The 21,140-nt window shown below is 48.9% G+C and overlaps 1 protein-coding gene across 1 annotated transcript in view; it reads right to left on the reverse strand.

Moving 5' to 3' along the window:
- Nucleotides 1-21,140, reverse strand: part of LOC115543433 (integrin alpha-5) — a 32,154-nt gene that overhangs the window by 6,803 nt on the left and 4,211 nt on the right. Inside the window, exons 2-22 of the mRNA XM_030355792.1 lie at nt 20,559-20,677; nt 17,980-18,080; nt 17,642-17,765; nt 17,406-17,467; nt 17,245-17,290; nt 16,947-17,072; nt 16,113-16,157; nt 15,814-15,857; nt 15,615-15,671; nt 13,551-13,603; nt 12,787-12,995; nt 11,175-11,372; nt 11,053-11,098; nt 10,841-10,954; nt 9,914-9,969; nt 7,885-8,036; nt 7,138-7,275; nt 4,152-4,219; nt 1,680-1,830; nt 718-810; nt 99-178 (exon numbers count right to left, since the gene is read on the reverse strand). Coding sequence (XP_030211652.1) covers nt 99-178; nt 718-810; nt 1,680-1,830; nt 4,152-4,219; nt 7,138-7,275; nt 7,885-8,036; nt 9,914-9,969; nt 10,841-10,954; nt 11,053-11,098; nt 11,175-11,372; nt 12,787-12,995; nt 13,551-13,603; nt 15,615-15,671; nt 15,814-15,857; nt 16,113-16,157; nt 16,947-17,072; nt 17,245-17,290; nt 17,406-17,467; nt 17,642-17,765; nt 17,980-18,080; nt 20,559-20,677 — 2,082 coding nt within the window. The remainder of the gene's footprint in view (nt 1-98; nt 179-717; nt 811-1,679; nt 1,831-4,151; nt 4,220-7,137; nt 7,276-7,884; nt 8,037-9,913; nt 9,970-10,840; nt 10,955-11,052; nt 11,099-11,174; nt 11,373-12,786; nt 12,996-13,550; nt 13,604-15,614; nt 15,672-15,813; nt 15,858-16,112; nt 16,158-16,946; nt 17,073-17,244; nt 17,291-17,405; nt 17,468-17,641; nt 17,766-17,979; nt 18,081-20,558; nt 20,678-21,140) is intronic.

Below are 21,140 nucleotides of genomic sequence, written 5' to 3' on the forward strand. Positions count from 1 at the left end.
TTGTTTCTATTCTTTGGGCACTTGAGAAAAATAAAGTTACTCACATTTGAACCAAATCAAAAAGGAGAGTTCCCCGTGGCGCTGTGGGAGGGGCCTACCTGCGTATCTGGAGCTCAAACTGGACCATCTGGTGAGTGTCTTTGAGTCGTGGCAGGGTGAAGCGGAGCCCCGCCCATATCTGAGGAACACAACGTGGTCAGCATTCAGCTCCGTAAGTTCATCAGCAACCTGACCAGCATGCAAACTGTAGAGCAAAGCCGTGTTCATACAGCACTTTTCTAATCGATGGCCACACAAAGCATGTCATAATAAGAGCCCCACATTCAGCCATTCATACACCCTTAATAATGTGTATGAATGGGTGAATCATGCAAGGCTAGCTCGTCAGGAGCAGTAAGGATAAGGTGAATTGCTCAGGGACACCTTGACACTTGGCTATATTAGGAGCAACCGGAGATCAAACCAGCAACCTTATGGTTGGCAGACAGCCTGCTCTACATCCTCAGCCACTGACGCCTCACTTACAATGTCAGGAGGCCGGTGAAACAGTCTAACCTCTATAACATAACTCTATAACTAATATTACATCACACACATACTTGCAGAAACACACACACACACAAACGCACACACACACACACACACACACACACACACACACACACACACACACACACACACACACACACACACACACACACACCGTGCTGTACCTACACTGGCACCAGCCTTCATGGGGTTGCCCAGGTCACAGAGCAGGTAGCGTGTGAGGTTCTCTGCCTCGTAGCTGCAGGGCAGCTGGCTCAGGCTCTGCAAGGGAACCCGCATCAAATTCCAACAGCGGTTGATTTCTTGCAATCGATGCAGTCATAAGATTACACACAATGCTTTCTTATAGCAACTTCTTACTAAACAAACTACAGAAAGCCAGTCTAGTACTCGCTCAATATAAGGCGAGCAGGAGTTGAGTTAAAGAGAGAGAGGGAGAGGGAGAAGAGAGAGAGAGAGCACTGTTGGTTCAACAGGTTCACACATACACACACACACTGCAGCCCCCCACTGACAACACACAGATTGCAACCACCATAAACTATATGTCTATGATAACAAGAAAATGTTGCAAAAACCTGAAAAACTGCCTTCTAGGCAGCAGGCTGTTCCTCCCTTTTTGGTATCATAGGAAATATTGAATGTAATTATCCCATTAAATATGAGCAGCTATAAGCAGGCATGAGAAGGTATGACCTCACTCCACACCACGCAGTGCAGAGTAGAAGCCTTCCACTCACTGTAACGCAGACCAAAGAGACCAGTGGCTTCTTCTAGAAACACGCCCACCCCTTGGACCCCTCAACAGACCTGAAGTCAGCCTTACTGTCCTCCACCTAATCCTGTTAAAGTTAATAATCCCTTTAAAATGAATGATCCTTCTATAGTTAATAATCCCCGTAAAGTTAATAATTCCCTTAAAATTGTCAGATGTTTCATGGAACCCCCTTATGGGAGCGTCCGCGGACCCCCGCAACCCCAACCCTGGAGCTACGGGGGTCAGCGGAGGAGTTGATGGATCACTCCTACTGGAACGCCACCACCACATCCCGCCTGGTCTATCAGTCCTAGAGGAAGTGATGGAGCACTCCCACTGGAACACCACCACCACGCCACCACCGTCAGCTCACCGCGTTGCCGCGGGCGATGCCACTGTAGTCGGCCTCCGGGGGCAGCGCCACGTGCAGCTCCGCCTCGTAGGCCCCGCCCTCGCCCTGGTTGCGGGCATTGAAGGTGAGGGCCAGCGGGTTCTCGTCGCCCAGGCACACCGCCTCCCGGTCGCTGCAGGACAACAGCAACCCCCCCCCCCCCTCACGGTTACCACAGACTGACGTAGCACAGAGCAGGACGACAGCACCACGTGCTGTTACCACACAGACTGACGTAGCGTGTCGGGCCTCCAGCACAGACCAGGACGGGGACATCGAGTGTGACGGGGGTTCTAAATGATATTTGGGATCCTTTTGGTTTTGTTTCAAAGTGATGAAGAGGCCTAGACCATATAAAGAACATGCAGCCATTGCATGTCTGCCGCCATTTATTTGCCAAATGAAGCAATTGTTCACGGCTCTGGTGTTTCCCTTCAGGTAGCCAATGAAACCCGACCCTGCTCTGAAACCCATTTCTAAGTATCTGCAAATTGGAGTGGCTAGCTAAATCTTTGAGTATGAACTGTGGGGCTGTGATGGATGGCTGGAGGTGGACGGGGGAATGTGTGTTTACAGGAAATATATCTCAGGTTTTAGATATCCCCAAAGGGAGCCCGCAGCCTCCACATGTCTGCTGTCTCCTCTGCCTTACGACAGGACGGCAGAAAGGGAAAAAAAACTGCTTCAAATCAAACCGGCATGATTTATGTGTTGGGAGCCAAGCACCAGAACCCTCCAGCCTCCCCGCCCCCACCCCCCGCTGACTACTGAGGGCTGGAGCACTTCCACACTCCTCTGGAGGAGGACAGACGGGGGTAGGAGCCTCTGTCTGTCACTTTTTCTCTGGAGGTCTGGACACAATGACCCCTAACTGTGTGTGTGTGTGTGTGTGTGTGTGTGTGTGTGTGTGTGTGTGTGTGTGTGTGTGTGTGTGTGTGTGTGTGTGTGTGTGTGTGTGTGTGTGTGTGTGTGTCTATATTTGTACTTGTGTGTGTGCATGTGTGTGTGTGTGTGTGTGTGTGTGTGTGTGTGTGTGTGTGTGTGTGTGTGTGTGTGTGTGTGTGTGTGTGAGCGTGTGTTGGGGGGGGGGTGATCCAGACGGTTCCCATTAGGTCCCCAGCCAGAAGGCAGAGGAAGTAGTGTGCTACCTGATCACCAACATCCTGCAGGCTACTGCCTTGTTGTGAAATTATAGAATAAAGAATCACAATGTGTTGTAAAAAACATTACAATTAAAGATTTAAAAGTATATCTACATATAATATCAAATCATTGATACACAAACACAACATTGTATACATATAAACACAATAAAAATATATAAATATATCCGTGATTAACGGGGTCCGAGCAAAATGAAAAGTCAAGAACACACTAATGGAAGATATATAACTATGACATATAATTATGAAGGAAACATGTCGATGTTCCCCTTAATGCCATACTGTGCCTCGGCTTTCAGGTGTCTGGGCTGCAGAGCAACGGCCGGATGTCATGTTCAGCATGTTCATAATTGTCTGATCAGGATTCGAACACTCAAACTAAGGATCACCGGTGCAAGGCATTATCCCCTTGAGCCACTGACAAACCTGAAATGTAGCCTCATTCACATGGTGAAAATGTCTATTGATAAGCACACAACATCCAGAAAACTCCAAGCAAACATTTCTCAAATGAATTAAGGGCTTTCTTTAAAGCAAATAACTGAAAGATCTTTGAAATTCTGGGGAAATTAATCATTTGTTGTCAAGAACCCTTTTCGACTTACTGCAGTATCACTTTTATAGAATTTGAGAAAAAGAATTTGAGAAAAAAAACAATGTTACAGAAACAATAGGGGCCAAGCAGCTTCGCTGCTGGGACCCCTAATAATAACAACACAATATAATGATACACGTATACAATTATATAAATGACATTGATGTCTCACTAAACCAGTCTCTTTCTCAGAGGGATGAGAAACAATGTCCAGAAAAGCGCTGAATAACTAATTTCTGTGGTTCTTCTTTTCCACGCTGCCTTTTTCTGAACACTAATTTGTTTCTGCTGCTAACACAAATCACATGTTCTGTGTAATGCAAAACATTTCCTACAGTTGGGAAGAGAAAGTACTGTCTGCCATAGTTTGTGTCTCTGTGTGTGTGTGTGTGTGTGTGTGTGTGTGTGTGTGTGTGTGTGTGTGTGTGTGTGTGTGTGTGTGTGTGTGTGTGTGTGTGTGTGTGTGTGTGTGTGTGTGTGTGTGTGTGTGTGTGTGTGTGTGTGTGTGTGTGTGTGCGCGTGTGCGTGTGTGTGTTTTCACCTGGCTTCTTCTATAAACTTGAATAGCAAGGCCAAGAAACAAAAATAAATACCTATTGATATTTATTCAATCTTTTCTATTTGTTTCTTGTCTGTTCTCTGTGTTTGTTAGCAGGCAGGTATGCTGATGTGTGGAGGAAGCTGATTGGCCCTCACCCGTACACGGCCAGCTTGAGGTCAGGGACACAGATGTTGTCCTCCCCACAGTCCAACTGTATATGGGCCTGGGAGAGAGAGAGAGAGAGAGAGAGAGAGAGAGAGAGAGAGAGAGAGAGAGAGAGAGAGAGAGAGAGAGAGAGAGTGAGAGAGAGAGAGAAAGAGAGAGAGAGAGAGAGAGACACATTGAGGGGGAAGTGTAGCATGGCCGAAAGAGAGAGCAGAAGAGGAAGAGAAAGAGACAGAAAGAGAGACAGGGGTTATGTTTAGCTTGCTCAGTGCAGTAAATTCAGATTGTAATGAAAGGATTAGGAACACCATGGCCTTAGCGCATGTGCTCAACATATCCACAACACCTGTAATAACAACTATAGTAGCCACCAGCCAGATGTGTATCACTTCTGGGTTGGAGGATAGATGTGACTTGTTATGAGAGGGCTGGGGAGAGATTGCACGCTGAAGTGTTTAGAAGAGGGAAAACAGGACACTGGGAGCCATGTAAACGTAGTGTTTTTCTCCTCTCTAGTGTGGCAGAGCCATAGGTCTTAATGGGCTGAACAATGCTGAGAGAGACGGGGATCACAGAGGCTGAAATGAAGGCAGCTGTGGACTCGGTAGACCGCACTGTCTTCCCCATCCAACCCTCTCGTTTTACTTGTTTCAGCTCTCCCCGAGTCCTTCTCCTTTCTCATTTCACTTTATTTGTTTTTCTGTCTGCTTCTCATGCTGCATCGCCAGGCTGAACCGTACGCCCATTGTTACCAGAATCCCCCTCCACCACCATGTGGGAACCATTAAGACCCCCACCCCCACCCGGGAAGAAAGCTGAGGGGCAATGAGGGGGAGAGAGAGAGAGAGAGAGAGAGAGAGAAAGAGAGAGAGAAAGAGAGAGAGAGAGAGAGAAAGAGAGAGACAGAGACAGACAGACAGACAGACAGACGGACGGACGGACGGACGGACGGACGGACGGACGGACGGACGGACGGACGGACGGACGGACGGACAGACAGACAGACAGACGGACGGACGGACAGACAGACAGACAGTTAGGGAGAGAGCGAGAGCATGGAGTCGACAGGGCGATTGCTCCAGACACAGTGGGGGGGAGGGGGGGGGATGGTTCTCTGCTGCTATTACAGTTATCAGCCGTCACCCTGAGGCTGGCCTGGGATCTGGCACTAGCGGGCCTTGGCTCCCAGACCCCCCCGCCTGATGAAGTCTTTCAGGGGAAGCGATGGCTGCGCTGAGAGTTTGGTTTGGATGGAGACGTCAGAAGGGCTGTGTGAGAGTCAGGCGACATCCTCAACAAACACAAGAGCGGTTGCATCGAGTATCTCGTCTACTTCCACCCACTTCCTGCAACCTAACCTTGCTTTCACAGTTTATACACACACTCACGACCACTTGAAGACACACACATACACACACACACACACACACACACACTAACACAAAAACACTTACTTGAAGACACACACACACACACACTCACACTCATTTGACCATACACATACACACACACACACACATACTCACTGGAATACACACACATTCACACCCAATCACACTCACTTGAACCCACGCACACTAACTTCAACACATATACACACACACGCAAATGCACACAAAAACACATGCACACTCACACACACAAACACACACACACACACACACACACACACACACACACACACACACACACACACTCATTTGAACACACTCATACACTCACACACACTCACACTCACTTGAACACACGAACAATCAAACACGCACACTAACTTGAACACACATACACACACACAAATGTACACAAACACACACACGTGCACACTCACACACACACACACACAGCAACCACAACCAGATGTGTGCGCTCGCCACTCCACCCAATGGGAGCCGTGATTGGTCGCTCAGTGTTTTAGCACGGCCATGACTCTCTACGCTAACTCCCCCTCCCCTACGCTCTACGGAGGGGAGACAGAGAGGAATTACACTCAGAGGCCACAGAAGTTGAGTTATGCAGCACTCGATAAACGCCCGATGTATTTAACGAAAAAGGGAATCTGCGTGTAGGCATTTTCTGTGGAACAGATTCCCCTCCATACAAAAGGATTTCTGCCTGGTACGAGATAGACCGACACAACCGTGTATCTAATATGAGGCTGGATAAATAAGATGGCGGTGTAGAGGAACACCGTAGAGGCCTGCTGGAAGCACGTTATCTGGTTAAAAGATTCATAGCTCAGCGCTGCGATAGCTGTCCCGCTAGGATTAGTCGTAGGCCTTCCAAGTGCGTCACAGCCATTTCGGTCTAGACTAATTGCAGTTTGCAATTTCGTCTGCCGATGCCAGGCTACCATTTTCCCTATTTCAACAGGTCAATTTGGGCATTTTGGGTGTTAGGTAAGCCTTGGTCTAAGAGCTGTGTTTGGAGATCTTTACTAAAAACAGCCACATATGTTGATGCACACGTCTAGCTGTGTCCTGCTCATTATGCAGCCCCTCTCATAGGCTGCGTATGGATTTGATATGGCATGTATATATGCCAATCAAGGTTTCAAAAGCTGCATCAGCAATCCAATATGACCAAATCAAATATCATGTGCTATGTCATAACTCACATTCATATTAAGGGGATTTTGCTGATGCTTTTATCCAAAGCAGATTACAACCATTCATTCACACATTCATACACCGACGTAGGTGGAGTCAACCACGCAGTTGGATATTCAGCTCGTCAGGAGCAGTCAGGGTGAGGCGTCTTGCTCGGGGACACCTCGCCACTCTAGCAATCAGCTAGGAGGAGCCGGGGATCGAACCAGCCCCCTTCCGGTCACCAGTCAACTCACTCCACCTCCCCAGCTACTGCCGCCCCTAACTCACGTCACAGTTTCAGTCTGGTATCCGTACCAGGGCTCTTCTCAGTGGGAGCCGATGGGGTACGGCTCCTGTGTGAGGCGTCCTCCCCCCAGCGGGAGCCTACCTTGTGCTGGAGGAGCTGCCGGGTGCCGTGGCTGAGGACAGGGCGCAGGCCGTGGTTGTCCGGCGGGCTGCGGGGGTCCAGGCTGAAGTTCAAACTCACCACGATGGGAGACAGTTTGTCCCGGAAGTCCTCCTCACCCTGATGGGAAGAGACGAGGCGTGTGAGACTGGCATGCTAGCGGATTGTTACGTCACATTGAGGGTGGGGTGTCTATCCACGCTTCACAATACTCAGGGAAAGGGTCCCTACGTGTCCCAAAAACCTGTATAGATATACTTTTTTTTATGGAAGTCACAGCTCTTCTCTGTTTTGGACTACAGTGGTGGAACGAGCTCCCTGCCAAGCACCCCGGACCGCAGAGTTGCTGACCAGCTTTCGCAAAAGACACACGACTCACTTGTTCAGAGTTACCCTAGACTCTGCATAGTCACCCCCTCCAACCCCTGCTACTTATTTTATGTTGTACGTCCTGGCACTTTATGTACGCATTTATTGTATGTCGTACTTAGTTATAGTACTTAGTTGTGTGGCATCTTATCCTAGCTATCTTTGTTGTATACAGGGATAACCTAGCGATAGATCGTGCTTGCTACTAGGTTCTATGATCATCCTTACTGTACCAACAGTGATAAATGTTTCCCCTTCTTTTGACAAATGTACTTCGTCGCTTTGGATAAATGCCCTAAACATTAATGTAATGTTGGTCTGATTGAAGCACACAGCGGCGGGCGGGGAGGAGGGACGTACCCGGAGGTAGATCTTGCGGCTGAGACTCATGTTGGCCCCGGGGTCCAGGCTGAGGCGCAGCCGCAGGGCCGGCTGCTGGCTGTCCAGGAACAGAGCTCTGCTCACCTTCTGGGCCCCTGTAGCACTGTCCAGCTGCAGCTCAAGCACAAAGCCTGACACACACACACACAAGCACAGTCACACACACGCACACACACAAACACATAGAAAGGTAAGAATTTCAACAATGTCCATTAATGTAGACGGAAGGGTCAGGAATCATTCATTCACACACACACACACACACACACACACACACACACACACACACACACACACACACACACACACACACACACACACACACACACACACACACACACATATGCACACACACACACAAACACATACACACACACACACACACACACATACACACATGCATGTGTGTGTTTTTTTGACTCTTTGTTGATACCAACAAAGAGTCAAACAAATAGTTCAGAGGGAACAAATAAATATGCAGAGTCGGGCCCTCCTCGTTTGTTATAAAACAAACACAATGGGCAATTATGGCCCTAAGTATACACAGGGCCACCTCTGGACTGGGGAGCCCACCAAGGCCCCCTTATTCCAATGCTCTGTAATCTGTGTTCTGGGCCACATGACCACAGTGGGTTCCAGCACTATGTCCCCACAAAGACGGCCAGGTAATAGGTACCAGCTGCATGGCTATGTGTGTGTGTGTATGCGTGCGCAGGTGGAGGGGTGCTTTTGCTTCTGTAAGTGAGTGTTTTTGTGTGTGCGTGTGTGTGTGTGTGTGTGTGTGTGTGTGTGTGTGTGTGTGTGTGTGTGTGTGTGTGTGTGTGTGTGTGTGTGTGTGCGCGTGCGTCCGTGCGCATGTGGGGGGGTACTTCTGCGTCTGTGTGTGAGTGATTGTGTGTGTGTTTGCAGGCCTGCCCTAACCTGCCATTGGGCCCTGGGGCTGAGCGGCTTCGTAGGCCCCCTGAGAGGGGGGCTTACAATGACAATGTGTAAATGCCATGTGTCTAGAGTGCAAAACGTATTAGTGACCCTCTCTGAGACACATAACATCACGATATTTATATTAGTCGATTATAGATGACCAAATAATTTATTATAAGTGATTATAAAACCAAGTTCCATGAAATTTTGATTTAACTTCATATTACCAAAAGAAAACATGATCCGGTCTGCAGAAACGCAAACCCGCCTAATAACAACATATTAACAAGTAAGAGCTTCCTCTTTGGCCTCGGCGGGCCAACACACACACACACACACACACACACACACACACACACACACACACACACACACACACACACACACACACACACACACACACACACACACACACACACACACACACACACACACACACACACACACAGGGCCTATCATGAGTCAGCATGAAATCGATATATATATATATTTTATACTGGCTCGTGATAGGCCCCACGATCGGTGTAGGCCCAAAACAATGTCATTTTTGTTTGGGGCCTATGAAGATCAGAGGCCTGTCATGAGCTGCAGTATTTAATATATATAATATTAAATACTGCAGCTCATGATAGGCCCCTGATCGTCGTAGGCTTCAGCCCAGGTAAGCCCATGCATGAATCGATTTGAATCACAAGCCAAAACATTCCTCTAAAATGTGATAGGCTGTTGTGTCATGGTGCCCACGTGGGTCACTGGTAAATTGGGCCAATTAGAAGCCACACAAATTCATATCAAGTGATGAACAGAAAATTCGACAAATTACAAAGCAATGTGATTTTTATTAGTATTTTCTTGATTCGTGATAGGCCAATGATCTTTGTAGGTCCCAATAAATCACATTGTTTTGGGCCTACACCTATCGGGGGTCCTATCATGAGCCAGTACATAAAAAATAAAAATACTAATAATACTGCTTCTCATAATAGGCCCCTGATCGTCGTAGGCCCTGGGGCTTCAGCCCAGGTAAGGTGTGTGTGGCTGTGTCTGGTGTGTGTGTGTGGTGTGTGTGTGTGTGTGTGTGTCTCACCTATATTAGAGGGAAGGTGTTTCCCATCAGCTACCAGACAAAAGTTGAGCTCAATGCTGCAGATGGAAGATATGATCACATCAGGACTTTAACACACATTCATTATGAAGCCATCTTTACATACACAGACTCACACAAACGCAAGTACATGCACACTCATGGCTCAGTATTGAGGACAGACAAGCAGACAGGTAGACAGGCAGACATGTAGGCAGGCAGACAGCCAGTCAGACAGATGGGCAGACATTTTCTCTCTCATCTTTTCACTTTACACTCAACCTTGAGCCGTTTCTACTTTCCAAGACAAACCAAACCCGAACCCACAGAGAACTACACAATGTGCTCTTGTGTCTTCTGACGTACCGGCCATTTGGCCATTCCCCCCTCCCCCCCTCACTCAAAGAGTTCGGTCTAAATTGTACGTTTAGACTGAGGTTGCAGAAAAAGCTCATCAGGCAGAGGGGATAAGTTAGCTTTACTGGCTCTAAAAATAAGTGTGTTCTGCCTGGATGGGAACCTGGAAAGTTTTTAAAAAATCCACTCAATCGACATTTTCATTTGGAGAGCATTGGAAAAATCTAAATTAAACTAAGATGACATCAGTAACTGCAGACCGTAGGGACTCCCTTACATTGAGAGCTCTTAGAGATCAGTCTCCTACTGACAGAGCTCTTATAGATCAGTCTCCTACTGACAGAGCTCTTCTAGATCAGTCTCCTACTGAGAGAGCTCTTCTAGATCAGTCTCTTACTGACCGAGCTCTTAGAGATCAGTATCCTACTGACAGAGCTCTTAGAGATCAGTCTCTTACTGACAGAGCTCTTAAAGCGGCAGGTGTTGTATATCTACCTATCATTTCACCCCAGGGCACAGTGAATTCAACATAAGATATGGAGCCATAATAACAGATGTAATGAAGGTCTGTACCAGGATGTGGCGATGGTGTGGTTTCCATCAAAAACCTGGCAGGTCTTCTCCTCTGGGTTGAACATGTGGGGAAGAACTGTGAGGGACGCACTGGTGTTTACTATTGGCCGGGCCCTAATGAAAACAAAACAGAGCATTCTAGGAGAATCAGAACTCATTGGGAATACTGGAAGGCTGGATGAGCGGGTGTTAGGTGTTTTTGGTTCACACACCTGTACAGCACTGCCTTGTCCGCCCCAAAGGCACCCACTATGAAATCTAAAGGGAGTAGGACGGGGAGTTAGAACGAGGAATGAAAACCTTTTGTTTGTTAAATAATCTTTTAAAAAGGTACCTGGGTAGCCATTTTGGTCAAGGTCTGCGTTGCCACGGATGGCGTAGCCGAAGCCGGCGGGGAAAGAAGAAGAAGTGGAAGCCCATTTTCCAGAGAGCGTCTGAGTGGGCGTGTCTCTGAGCCCCCCTTGGTATCCGTTGTAAATAAGGACCAATCCCTGCTGGTCTTCTCCTCCGTAGGGACAGCCCACCGCCATGTCTGTCAAACAACGTCATTCAGAGGCCTGACACATAACTCCTGACTTCACCTGTGGTTACCGTCAAGGTTAGAAACATACAAACATAATAATAACAATACTACAAACAGAGGATACAGATACAGAAATACAGAATACAATAAATAAGTATGCACACCAAAATGAACAGTTAATATTAAAGGTCCCATGGCATGAAAATCTCACTTTATGAGGTTTTCTAACATGAATATGAGCTCCCCTAGCCTGCCTATGGCCCCCAGTGGCTAAAACTTGCTTTCAGTTTAAAACGAGCACTAGGTGTTCTGCTCGACTTTGAAAAAACGAGGCTCAAGCGCGCTGACATGTCGTCATAAAGGATCTAAGCTCCTCCACTTTCTCTGCCTTGCCCGCCCAGAGAATTTGGCCCGCCAATTGCGATACAGCCACTGTAGAACCGAGCGCATGGTACCGTCGCTGCAAGCTGCTCAGGCCACACCCCCACCCTCCTCCTTGAACCGCCTCTCTCCCCCTCATTTGCATTAAAGCTACAGACACCGAAACGGCGAATCTTGGGAAAGCTCAATGTGCGACTGGCTCGTAGTGGCTGTAATTCTGCACCACGGCTGAATTTCGGGAACGTCTTCAAATACTGTGTTTGACGCCTACTAATATCTATATTAAAGCATCCATAAAGTAGCATGCCATGGGATCTTTAAATGAAGAATGATGCACTTATAAAGCCTTAACCCTGGTCCCTTAGATATAAAGAGAGGGGGCCTTAACCTTGGTCCCTTAACTATAAAGAGAGGGGGCCTTAACCTGGGTCCCTGAACTGTAAAGGGAAACTGTAAACCTGTCCTCCGTGAACTCCATTGGCTTCCAATTAAACACAGAATCAACTTCAAAATCTTACTCATCACCTACAAGGCCCTCAACAGCCTAGCCCCCCCCTACCTTGCCGACCTCCTCCATCACCACGTCCCCTCCCGATTCCTCAGGTCCAATTCTGCCAACCTGCTACAAGTTCCACGGACTGAGCGACGGACATGGGGTGATCGGGCCTTCTCCGTTGCTGCCCCCACCCTTTGGAATTCACTCCCCTCCCACATCAAAGTCTCTCCAACCCTCTCTTCTTTCAAATCTGCCCTCAAAACATACCTTTTCACACTAGCCTTCCCCACCTAACTCCCACCTTATTCTTCATGTTTAACCTCTGTTTTTCTTTTATTCCTAGTCTGTCTTACATAGTTTTGATAGGCCAATATGTAAAGCGTCTTAGAGTACCATATTAAGCGCTATATAAATTTCATTTATTATTATTATTATTATTAAAGAGAGGGGGCCTTAACCCTGGTCCCTTAACTATAAAGAGAGGGGGCCTTAACCCTGGTAGCTTAACTATAAAGTGGCATGTCGACCAGGTTCTCCTCCACCTACCGTTGAAGCCATCTTGGTCGAGGTCCCCAAGGGGGGCCAGAGAGCTCCCGAAGCGGCTGAAGGGCCCGGGGCCACTCAGAGGGGGTAGACTGGTCTCCAGCAACAGGGGGGCCCTCTGAAGGTAAACATAGACGCGGCCCAGCTCCTGCAGACGGCCATCTGGCTCCCGCCGCATGAACATAGGGGCCCCAACCACCAGGTCGTCCAGGCTGGGGACCCGGACAAGAGGAGGAGGAGGAGGAGGAGGAGGAGGAGGAGGAGGAGGAGGAGAGGAGAGGGAGGAGAAGAAGAGGATAGGAGAGGAGGTGATGAGGAGGAGAAGGAGAGGAGAGCAGGAAGAAGAGGAGAGGAGAGGAGAGGAGAGGAGAGGAGGAGATGAGACCAAGAAGAAGAGGAAGAGGAAAGGAGGGGAGGTGATGAGGAGGAGAAGGAGAGGAGAGGAGTTGAAGAGGAGGAGAAGGAGAGGAGACCAAGAAGAAGAAGAAGAGAAGGAGGAAGATGAGGAAAAGGAGAAAAAAGAGAAAACGATAGAGGAGAACAAAATGAGGAGGAGCAAAAGGTAATGGTGTGAATTGTGAGACTCCTTCCATCCCGACCCGGGAGTCGGGGAATGAGTTTAGGAAGCAACTTCTCTTCATGCCTCACTTCTTTTTATTTTTCCATCTTTTCCTTCTTAAAGAGACAGCCGCATATTCTCCCATCCTCCCCCTTCTACTGAAATAAGACTTGTTACACCTTGATCTCCCCCCCCCCCCCCGGCTCACCCGTCACTGTTGATGTCGGTCACGGCCACAGCGTAGCCGAAGTAGGAGCCCATCTGGAACGCATCAAAGGCATAGAGTTAGAGCGCCGGCCTGTAATCACACGTGAGGAGGGAGGAGGGCCCCGGGTCTCTGGTCATCTCCATCTCGTTTTCCCTATGTCACTAAGATGGATTTGTCTATTCTTAATCTCTCTCTCTCTCTCTCTCTCTCTCTCTCTCTCTCTCTCTCTCTCTCTCTCTCTCTCTCTCTCTCTCTCTCTCTCTCTCTCTCTCTCTCTCTCTCTCTCTCTCTCTCTCTCTCTCTCTCTCTCTCTCTCTCTCTCTCTCTCTCTCTCACCACTACCCACTGAGACTCTCTCTTTGACTCTTGATCTCCTCAAGCTTTTGCTCAGCTCTTCAACTCTGTGTTCCACGGGCGTCAGGCGCCAGGGGTCCCTATGATGTTGTGTGAGTGGCCCCTGTGACGGTCACAAGGGCCCCTGTGACGCTGTGTGAGTGGCCCCTGTGACGTGTGTGAGGGGCCCCTGTGACGTGTCAGGGGCCCGTGTGACGTGTCAGGAGCCCCTGTGACGGTATCAGAGGCCCCTGTGACGGTGTGTGAGGGGCCCCTGTGACGGTGTGGGAGGGGCCCCTGTGATTGTGTGTGAGGGCCCTAGTGACGTGTGTGAGGGCCCTTGTGACGGTGTGTGAGGGCCCTTGTGACGGTGTGTGAGGGCACTTGTGACGGTGTTTGAGGGGCCCTGGTGACAGCCTAAATGGATCGCCCATGGGACTTAGGTCTGTGGCAGCTTTGTGTTTCAGCATCTCAGACCAAAGAGGGTCGTGGCTCCACTTCCTGTGGTGAGCGTCACATCAGAGTGATGTGCGGACCACATGAGCTCCCCAGAGAGTTTGGTCACTCCAATTAAAATAAGAAAGGAGAGTCTCTCTGCTACAGACACGTTTAAAACTACACATGTATACACTCACGCACAGACAAACACACACACACACACACATACAAATTATCTTGATTACGAAAAATTCCTCTCTCTCTCTCTCTCTCTCCTGGTGTGTTTATGCAGCTAACCTGGACAATACAGTCCAGGCCCCCCGCGGAGCGGACAGTGCCTCACCCCCTGGGGGTTCGTAGAGGAATGACTTTTCATCAGCCTCGCCTCAGAACAGAGACCATCATGCACACTCCACTAACCACTGCTCACATGTAATAAGGGGCTTGTGTATGTGTGTGCGTTTCCCTTTTTTAATGTGTTTATATCTGTGTGTATGTGTGTTGTTTGTGTGTGAATGTATTTGTATTTGGTTCCCTGTCTCAATGTGTGTGTGATATGTCGTATCTCTTACCATGACCTTTGGCCTTAGCTTCCCTAACCCTGTATAACGGCCTCTCTGAGCAGCAGGGAGAGAGAGAAAGGGATTGTTGTCAGGCTACAGGCTACTGTTCTGCTGGCCACCCTCTGCTCATCATACCCATACGCTGTGAGACGGCTGACCTCTGAACTCAACTGGCCCCAGATATATCCACAGAGTAAATTCCTCCATACTCTGTCCACTCTTTACACACTCCAGCACACTCTTTCTCTCACAGCCAAGCACGCACGTGCGCACAAACAGACCCAGCCATACACGCACACACATATCTAAATACACACACACACACACACTCACACACATACAAACACACAGTCATCACATACACAGACATGACCTGTGTATGAAGTGATGAGGGTGAGTGAGATGAACACTGAGGTTCACCTAGACTCTGCATAGCCCCCTCCCTCCCCTCCTACTTATTATATGTCATACGTCCTGGCACTTAATGTGCGCACTTGTTTGTATGTCGTATTTAGTTTTAGTACTTAGTTGTGTAGCATGGATTATGGGTTAACCTAGCAATTGTTATTGCTTTGCCATTGGTTCTATGAACATCCTTACTGTACCGACAGCCTTTATTGTTGTTTCTCCTGATTCTGACAAATGGACATATTGTAAGTCGCTTTGGAACAGCATCTTCTAAATGCCCTAAATGTTTATGTAAATGAAAGTTACGTGGGTCCTGCTGTACCTGCTCTCCTGTCAGGTTGAGCACCGAGGTCAGGCTCCGCCCGTCCAGGATGGACACCTGCGGGGACCAGGGCAGAGAGTCGTCTGTTAGAGTGGCGGTACCATGAGGCCATGTCATCTACAGTACTGGCCTGGGGCCGGGAGGTCACACCACGCTACCAACTGCTGCTGTGTGTGAATAACATGTAGGGATGTTTTACCAAGCCATACAGCATTAGTCCTTTAGGGACTCCCGCTACAATATCTGGTAAAAAAGAAACACAAGGGGAAACACAAGTTCAGACAAAAGAACCTCAAGTCATGTTTTCAAATATAGATCATAGTTATACATTGATTGTGGAGCTCGATCTTAATAGAATATGTTGTCCCTCTTCATTAAAATGGGGGATTTCTTTGTTGTTGGAGTGAGTGGCCCATGTGTTTACGCTAATCAGAGTTCAGTCATCCCCACCCCCCCCCCCCCCCACCCCCCCACACACACTGTAAATATGAGCCTCACCTTCGACATTGTCCCCACTGAACTCTCCAGCCGACACAGAGTAACCTAGAGAACAAAACACACACACACAAAACAGCACGCATGCATACACACACACACACACACACGCACACACATGCACACACACACACAAACGCATACACACACAAACATGCACACACACGCACGCACACGCACACACACGCATGCAGGCACATATGCACACATTAGAATTGTGGGTGGTCACATAGGTGTTTAGATACGGGGTTAGGGTGTCATCATCATTCATATAAATTTAATATAAATTGAAAGATCGCTGGCCAGCCCATTCCTCTCTCTTTGATTACAGCTCCCACCATGCTAACTCCCACCAACCACACAGAGCTACAATACCTCGCGTCACAGATTTAAACAGCCGGTCTGAGTGGACAGAACACTCTTATTGAGGCACAGAAGGCCTTTCCATGAACCTACCAACACAAGCCCATTACAAGGTGTCTGGTCCGCACCACAGACTGTTAAGGTCTGGATCCTCTGAGCTCAGGGAGCATGATAGTGCACTATCAGCTGTGTCCCTCTAATCTCCCACACCTCTTCAGGCACAAGCTACCAAAAGCAGAGGCTTCCTTTGGTATAACGGAAGCCAGGTATCCGAACCAAAATCTCCTTCCTCACTACTTTGATCAAGGGGAAGCAAATCAAATCTTTTTGCAATTGAATATTTGGTGTACCAAACCATGTACCGTGGACCAAAGATGAGCTATTTCAACATAAGTGAAGCCTTGTGGTTATGTGGAAGACTGCATCATCATTCCACATACACATGGTGATTTAGATGATAAACAAAGCAGTTACCCTGGTAACTGTCGTCGTAGCAGCCCTGGGCCTGTCTGGTCTGAATCTGCCCGGCGACAGACAGAAGGAAGTAGGACGGGTAGTAGGCCTTGACGATGTCTTCTGGGGTGGCTGAGATCACCTGACCTAAGGGGGGGTAAAAGGTCAAGGGTTAACACAATAGGCACGACTCCTGACCTCCTGTCGTCATCTGACAGGCGGTGTCACCCGTGTCAGGAGAGACGTTATCTGACACAAATCAAGAGGACCTGGTCCCGTCCAACAACCACACAATGAAAGATAGCACTTCTCTGCTCACCTTGCCAATAAAAACTTCCTGGCCCTCCAAGCAAAACCTTTCCTTCCTGCAACACAAAACATGCAACACACTTTTATTATTACGCATCATCCAATAACGTCAGAAATCAGAAGATCTGGGAGATACCAAACACAGAGGGTGTTCTTTGCTTTCGTCCTCACCTTGGTGAAGTCTGCGCTGAATCCCCCCTGGCAGTAGCCCTGGCCTGCAGGCCCGTGGCGCTCTGAGGTCACAGGAAGAACCAGAATAAGAGACGCATGAAGCACAGGTCGACCCCCCGCCCCTCGAGCTACTACAGCTGACGAGAACACTGGGGTTGGGCCAACGACCTGCCGGCCTCATGAGTCGAAGACTTGCCGGGCTCATGAGCCGACATCTCCCCGCTACAGTACCGTACCTGTCCGACAGGGGGCATACTCCACAAAGGTCCTGAGGCCGTCCACTGAGAGGTAGCAGGTGCCGGTGGCGTCGGAGAAGGGCGTGTCGTGCTCCGTTCTCCAGTAGTACCGGGGAGCACAGGCCTGGAGACACAAGCCACACATGTTACCCTTAAGCATGAGTACACAGCAGTATGTTACACTTAAGCATGAGCACACAGCAGTATGTTACACTTAAGCATGAGCACACAGCAGTATGATACACTTAAGCAGTATTCTCATGCTTAGTTATCAGTACAGTGTTGTGGTTGGAGTGAGGGCTTACCAGTACAGTGTTATGGTGGGAGAGAGGGCTTACCAGTACAGTGTTGTGGTGGGAGCGCACCACGGCCCCGAACCACTGGTGGGACTTGAACTCTACCTGCGTGTCGACCTCGTTCATCTCAAAGGAGCGGTCACCTGATGGGGGCACAACACACCTCTCTCAGTTTAGCGATGTCAGCCACCAAGGTCACTGCATGTGCCAGGTCAAGCACTGGTCTTGGACGGGTTTCAGCGTGATAGAGTCCTCCGGGGACCACTGAGCTGGGTTTGCCTCCTTTTCCCAGACTGCAGGCCTTATTAGAGATTGACTGACATGCCTAAACTAACTCAGTTTGGCAGCCACAATGCCTTTCTTTAATGCCAAGCACGCTTTGAGCTTATAATGATAAGGTAAATAGTAGGCAGCAATTATCTGCTGCTTTTTTTACTTTTGCAAAAAAGCATGCGTTTAAACTACCCTGTGTTTGATTGTATCATGATGTCTTATATCTGAGACCTTTTAGAAGTTTACCCTCTGTGTTTTCTTTACAGGATTATGGTATGAGAATCTAATCCATCCTCCATGCTCCTGTCACACACACACACACACACACACACACACACACACACACACACACACACACACACACATCCACCCCCACACCAGGGCGTCAGACGGCGTTGTTTATGTAAGCCAAAGAGTCGTAGCTCATGCTGTCTGAGGAGCTGGTGGGCGGTGTGGGTGAGGAGGTAACGGGAATCATAAGTGTGTTCTTTGGCGGTTTTTAAACCTGTCCATCCAAAGGCAGAGCTGCGATATTAGTCAACATATTCAACAATGTGATGCCAGTATCAATGTTGCGTACAATTAGTACGAAGGACCAAGGACATTTTAAAGTACTACTAAAGCTTAGATCTAGGAGGGACTGGGTGGAAGGACAGTTCTGTAACCGGTACGTTCCAGATGTTATGTTCCAGATGCTTTGGAGGGCAGAGCAGACAACCAGCCTGGTTAAATGAGGGTCAAGACGTTATGAAGGGTCAAGATGTTATTCAAGCCTAACAATCTTATAATAAATAGCCTTTCAAATCCAGCCAGAGTAAGAAGTGCACCAAGCCAGCACATCATTCACATGACTAACAGGAGCCGTCTCTTTAAAGTGGTGAGCGTGAGTAGTGGTGTGATGGTGATGGATGAGCGGCCCTGGGACCGGTCTGGCAGCAGGGCCTGGACTGTGTCCCCCTCACACATCCTACAGACTACCAGGGACACAGCCCTCCCACCACCTCGGAGAGAAGCTTTGTGTGTGTGTGTGTGTGTGTGTGTGTGTGTGTGTGTGTGTGTGTGTGTGTGTGTGTGTGTGTGTGTGTGTGTGTGTGTGTGTGTGTGTGTGTTTGGTGCGTGGGCGTGTGTGCATGTGTTTGTGTGTGTGTGTGCGCGTGTGTGGGTTTGTGTGCTTCTAACAGGATGTGTACGTGCACACGTTTGCACACGTATGTGTCTGTGTGTGATTTCATGCGTACACAACCCCATGGCTGCACTAGGTTGTTAGTCACTGAGCATACACACGTTGGTCCACCAAATTGTAACCCCCCAGTCCCAGCAGACGCCCACGCCATGTGAGTGTGTGGTATGTGAGCACGCACAGGATAACACAGGATAACACACGGCCCTCTGAACAAGCAGCCCCTTATCTCTTATCTCTTCCTGTCTATCTTCTGAGGGACACAGTTATTTTTCTGGGCTGACAGAGGGGCAGCCCCAGTCCTCAGGGGCCCTCAGGGGTCATGGTCCCCCAAAACGGCTGTGCTGGTTAAAGAGAGCCTCATGGGTACAAGCAAGGAAATGCAGGCTAGTTGGAAAGGCTGGCAAACACATCAACAGACAGTCAAACGCACCAGGGGTGAGTCTTTACACGGGGGGAGTGGTGGGGGTGAAGGTTGTGGGGGAGGAGGTGCTGGTGGTGGGGATGGGGGTTGGGAAGAAGGTTCGGGGGGGGGATGCTAGCGGTGATGATGGTAGTGGGGAGGTGGTGGGGTGCTAGTTGTGGTGACGGTGGTGGGGGAGGGGGTGCGGTGCTGGCCTTGGTGACCGGGGGGAGTCAGCCCCCATTAAGCAGAGAAATGAGCATCAAAAGGCTGGCTTCAAGAGGCCGCCTCTGGCCTGCCTCTGACGGGCCAGAGGCAGGCCGGATCCAAGAGGCCGCCAGCAGGCCCTGGAGACACTCTGATGGGTGGTTAGAAACAGCTTAATGCTGCACCGCCCTGTGCCAAAGGCAGCTCAGTGAAAGTATAGTTTTGACCGTGGTTTGCAGACCGCCTCCTGCTGTGACCACCCTGAGGAGCTACTTATGGACCCTGGACCCAAAGAGTACTTGAAACTACTTGAATTAATCAAACCGTTCTCCTTTTCATGTCAAAGAGTGGTTGTTCTCCATTGGGGGAAGCTATGGGTCTTGACACACAGTTACCTATTCTTAACATCATGACAATTAAGAACTATTCTTTGTTGTTTTAGTGTTTTGGCATTAATGTTCTGCTTCTCACGCAACTGATTCGACCTCCATGTGTACTTGTGTGGTGTTTAGGAATCATGATGATTGATGAGTCTGACACACACAGGAGGCAGCCTACCTTGTTCATCAAAGTGGACGATGGTGCAATTCCCCTGGCTCCAAGGGCACAGGTAGACGGCTCCTCCCTCGGTGACGTTTGGCTGGCTGGTGTTGGCTTTGGGCGCACCAATCAGAACACTAGCATTGAGTTAAAAAACAAAATAACAAAGCCTTACATGGTATGACGAGCCAGGCGAACAGTTCATGACTAAAGAACGGCGTTGTGCAGATAGCTGGGGTCACCCCCTTAGAATATGGAGATGAGACCACAGAAACTATCATGAGAAACACATTGAGTGATGTGTGAGAGAGAGAGAGAGAGAGAGAGAGAGAGAGAGAGAGAGAGAGAGAGAGAGAGAGAGAGAGAGACAGAGAGAGAGAGAGAGAGAGAGAGAGAGAGAGAGAGAGAGAGAGAGAGAGAGAGAGAGAGAGAGAGAGAGAGACAGAGAGAGAGAGAGAGAGAGAGAGAGAGAGAGAGAGAGAGAGAGAGAGAGAGAGAGGGGGGGGGGGGGGGGGGGGGGGGGGATTGTGTTGATAGTGTGTGTGTGTGTGTGTGTGTGTGTGTGTGTGTGTGTGTGTGTGTGTGTGTGTGTGTGTGTGT

The sequence above is a fragment of the Gadus morhua genome, chromosome 1, assembly GCF_902167405.1.
Source record: "Gadus morhua chromosome 1, gadMor3.0, whole genome shotgun sequence".
Lineage (NCBI taxonomy): Eukaryota > Metazoa > Chordata > Actinopteri > Gadiformes > Gadidae > Gadus > Gadus morhua.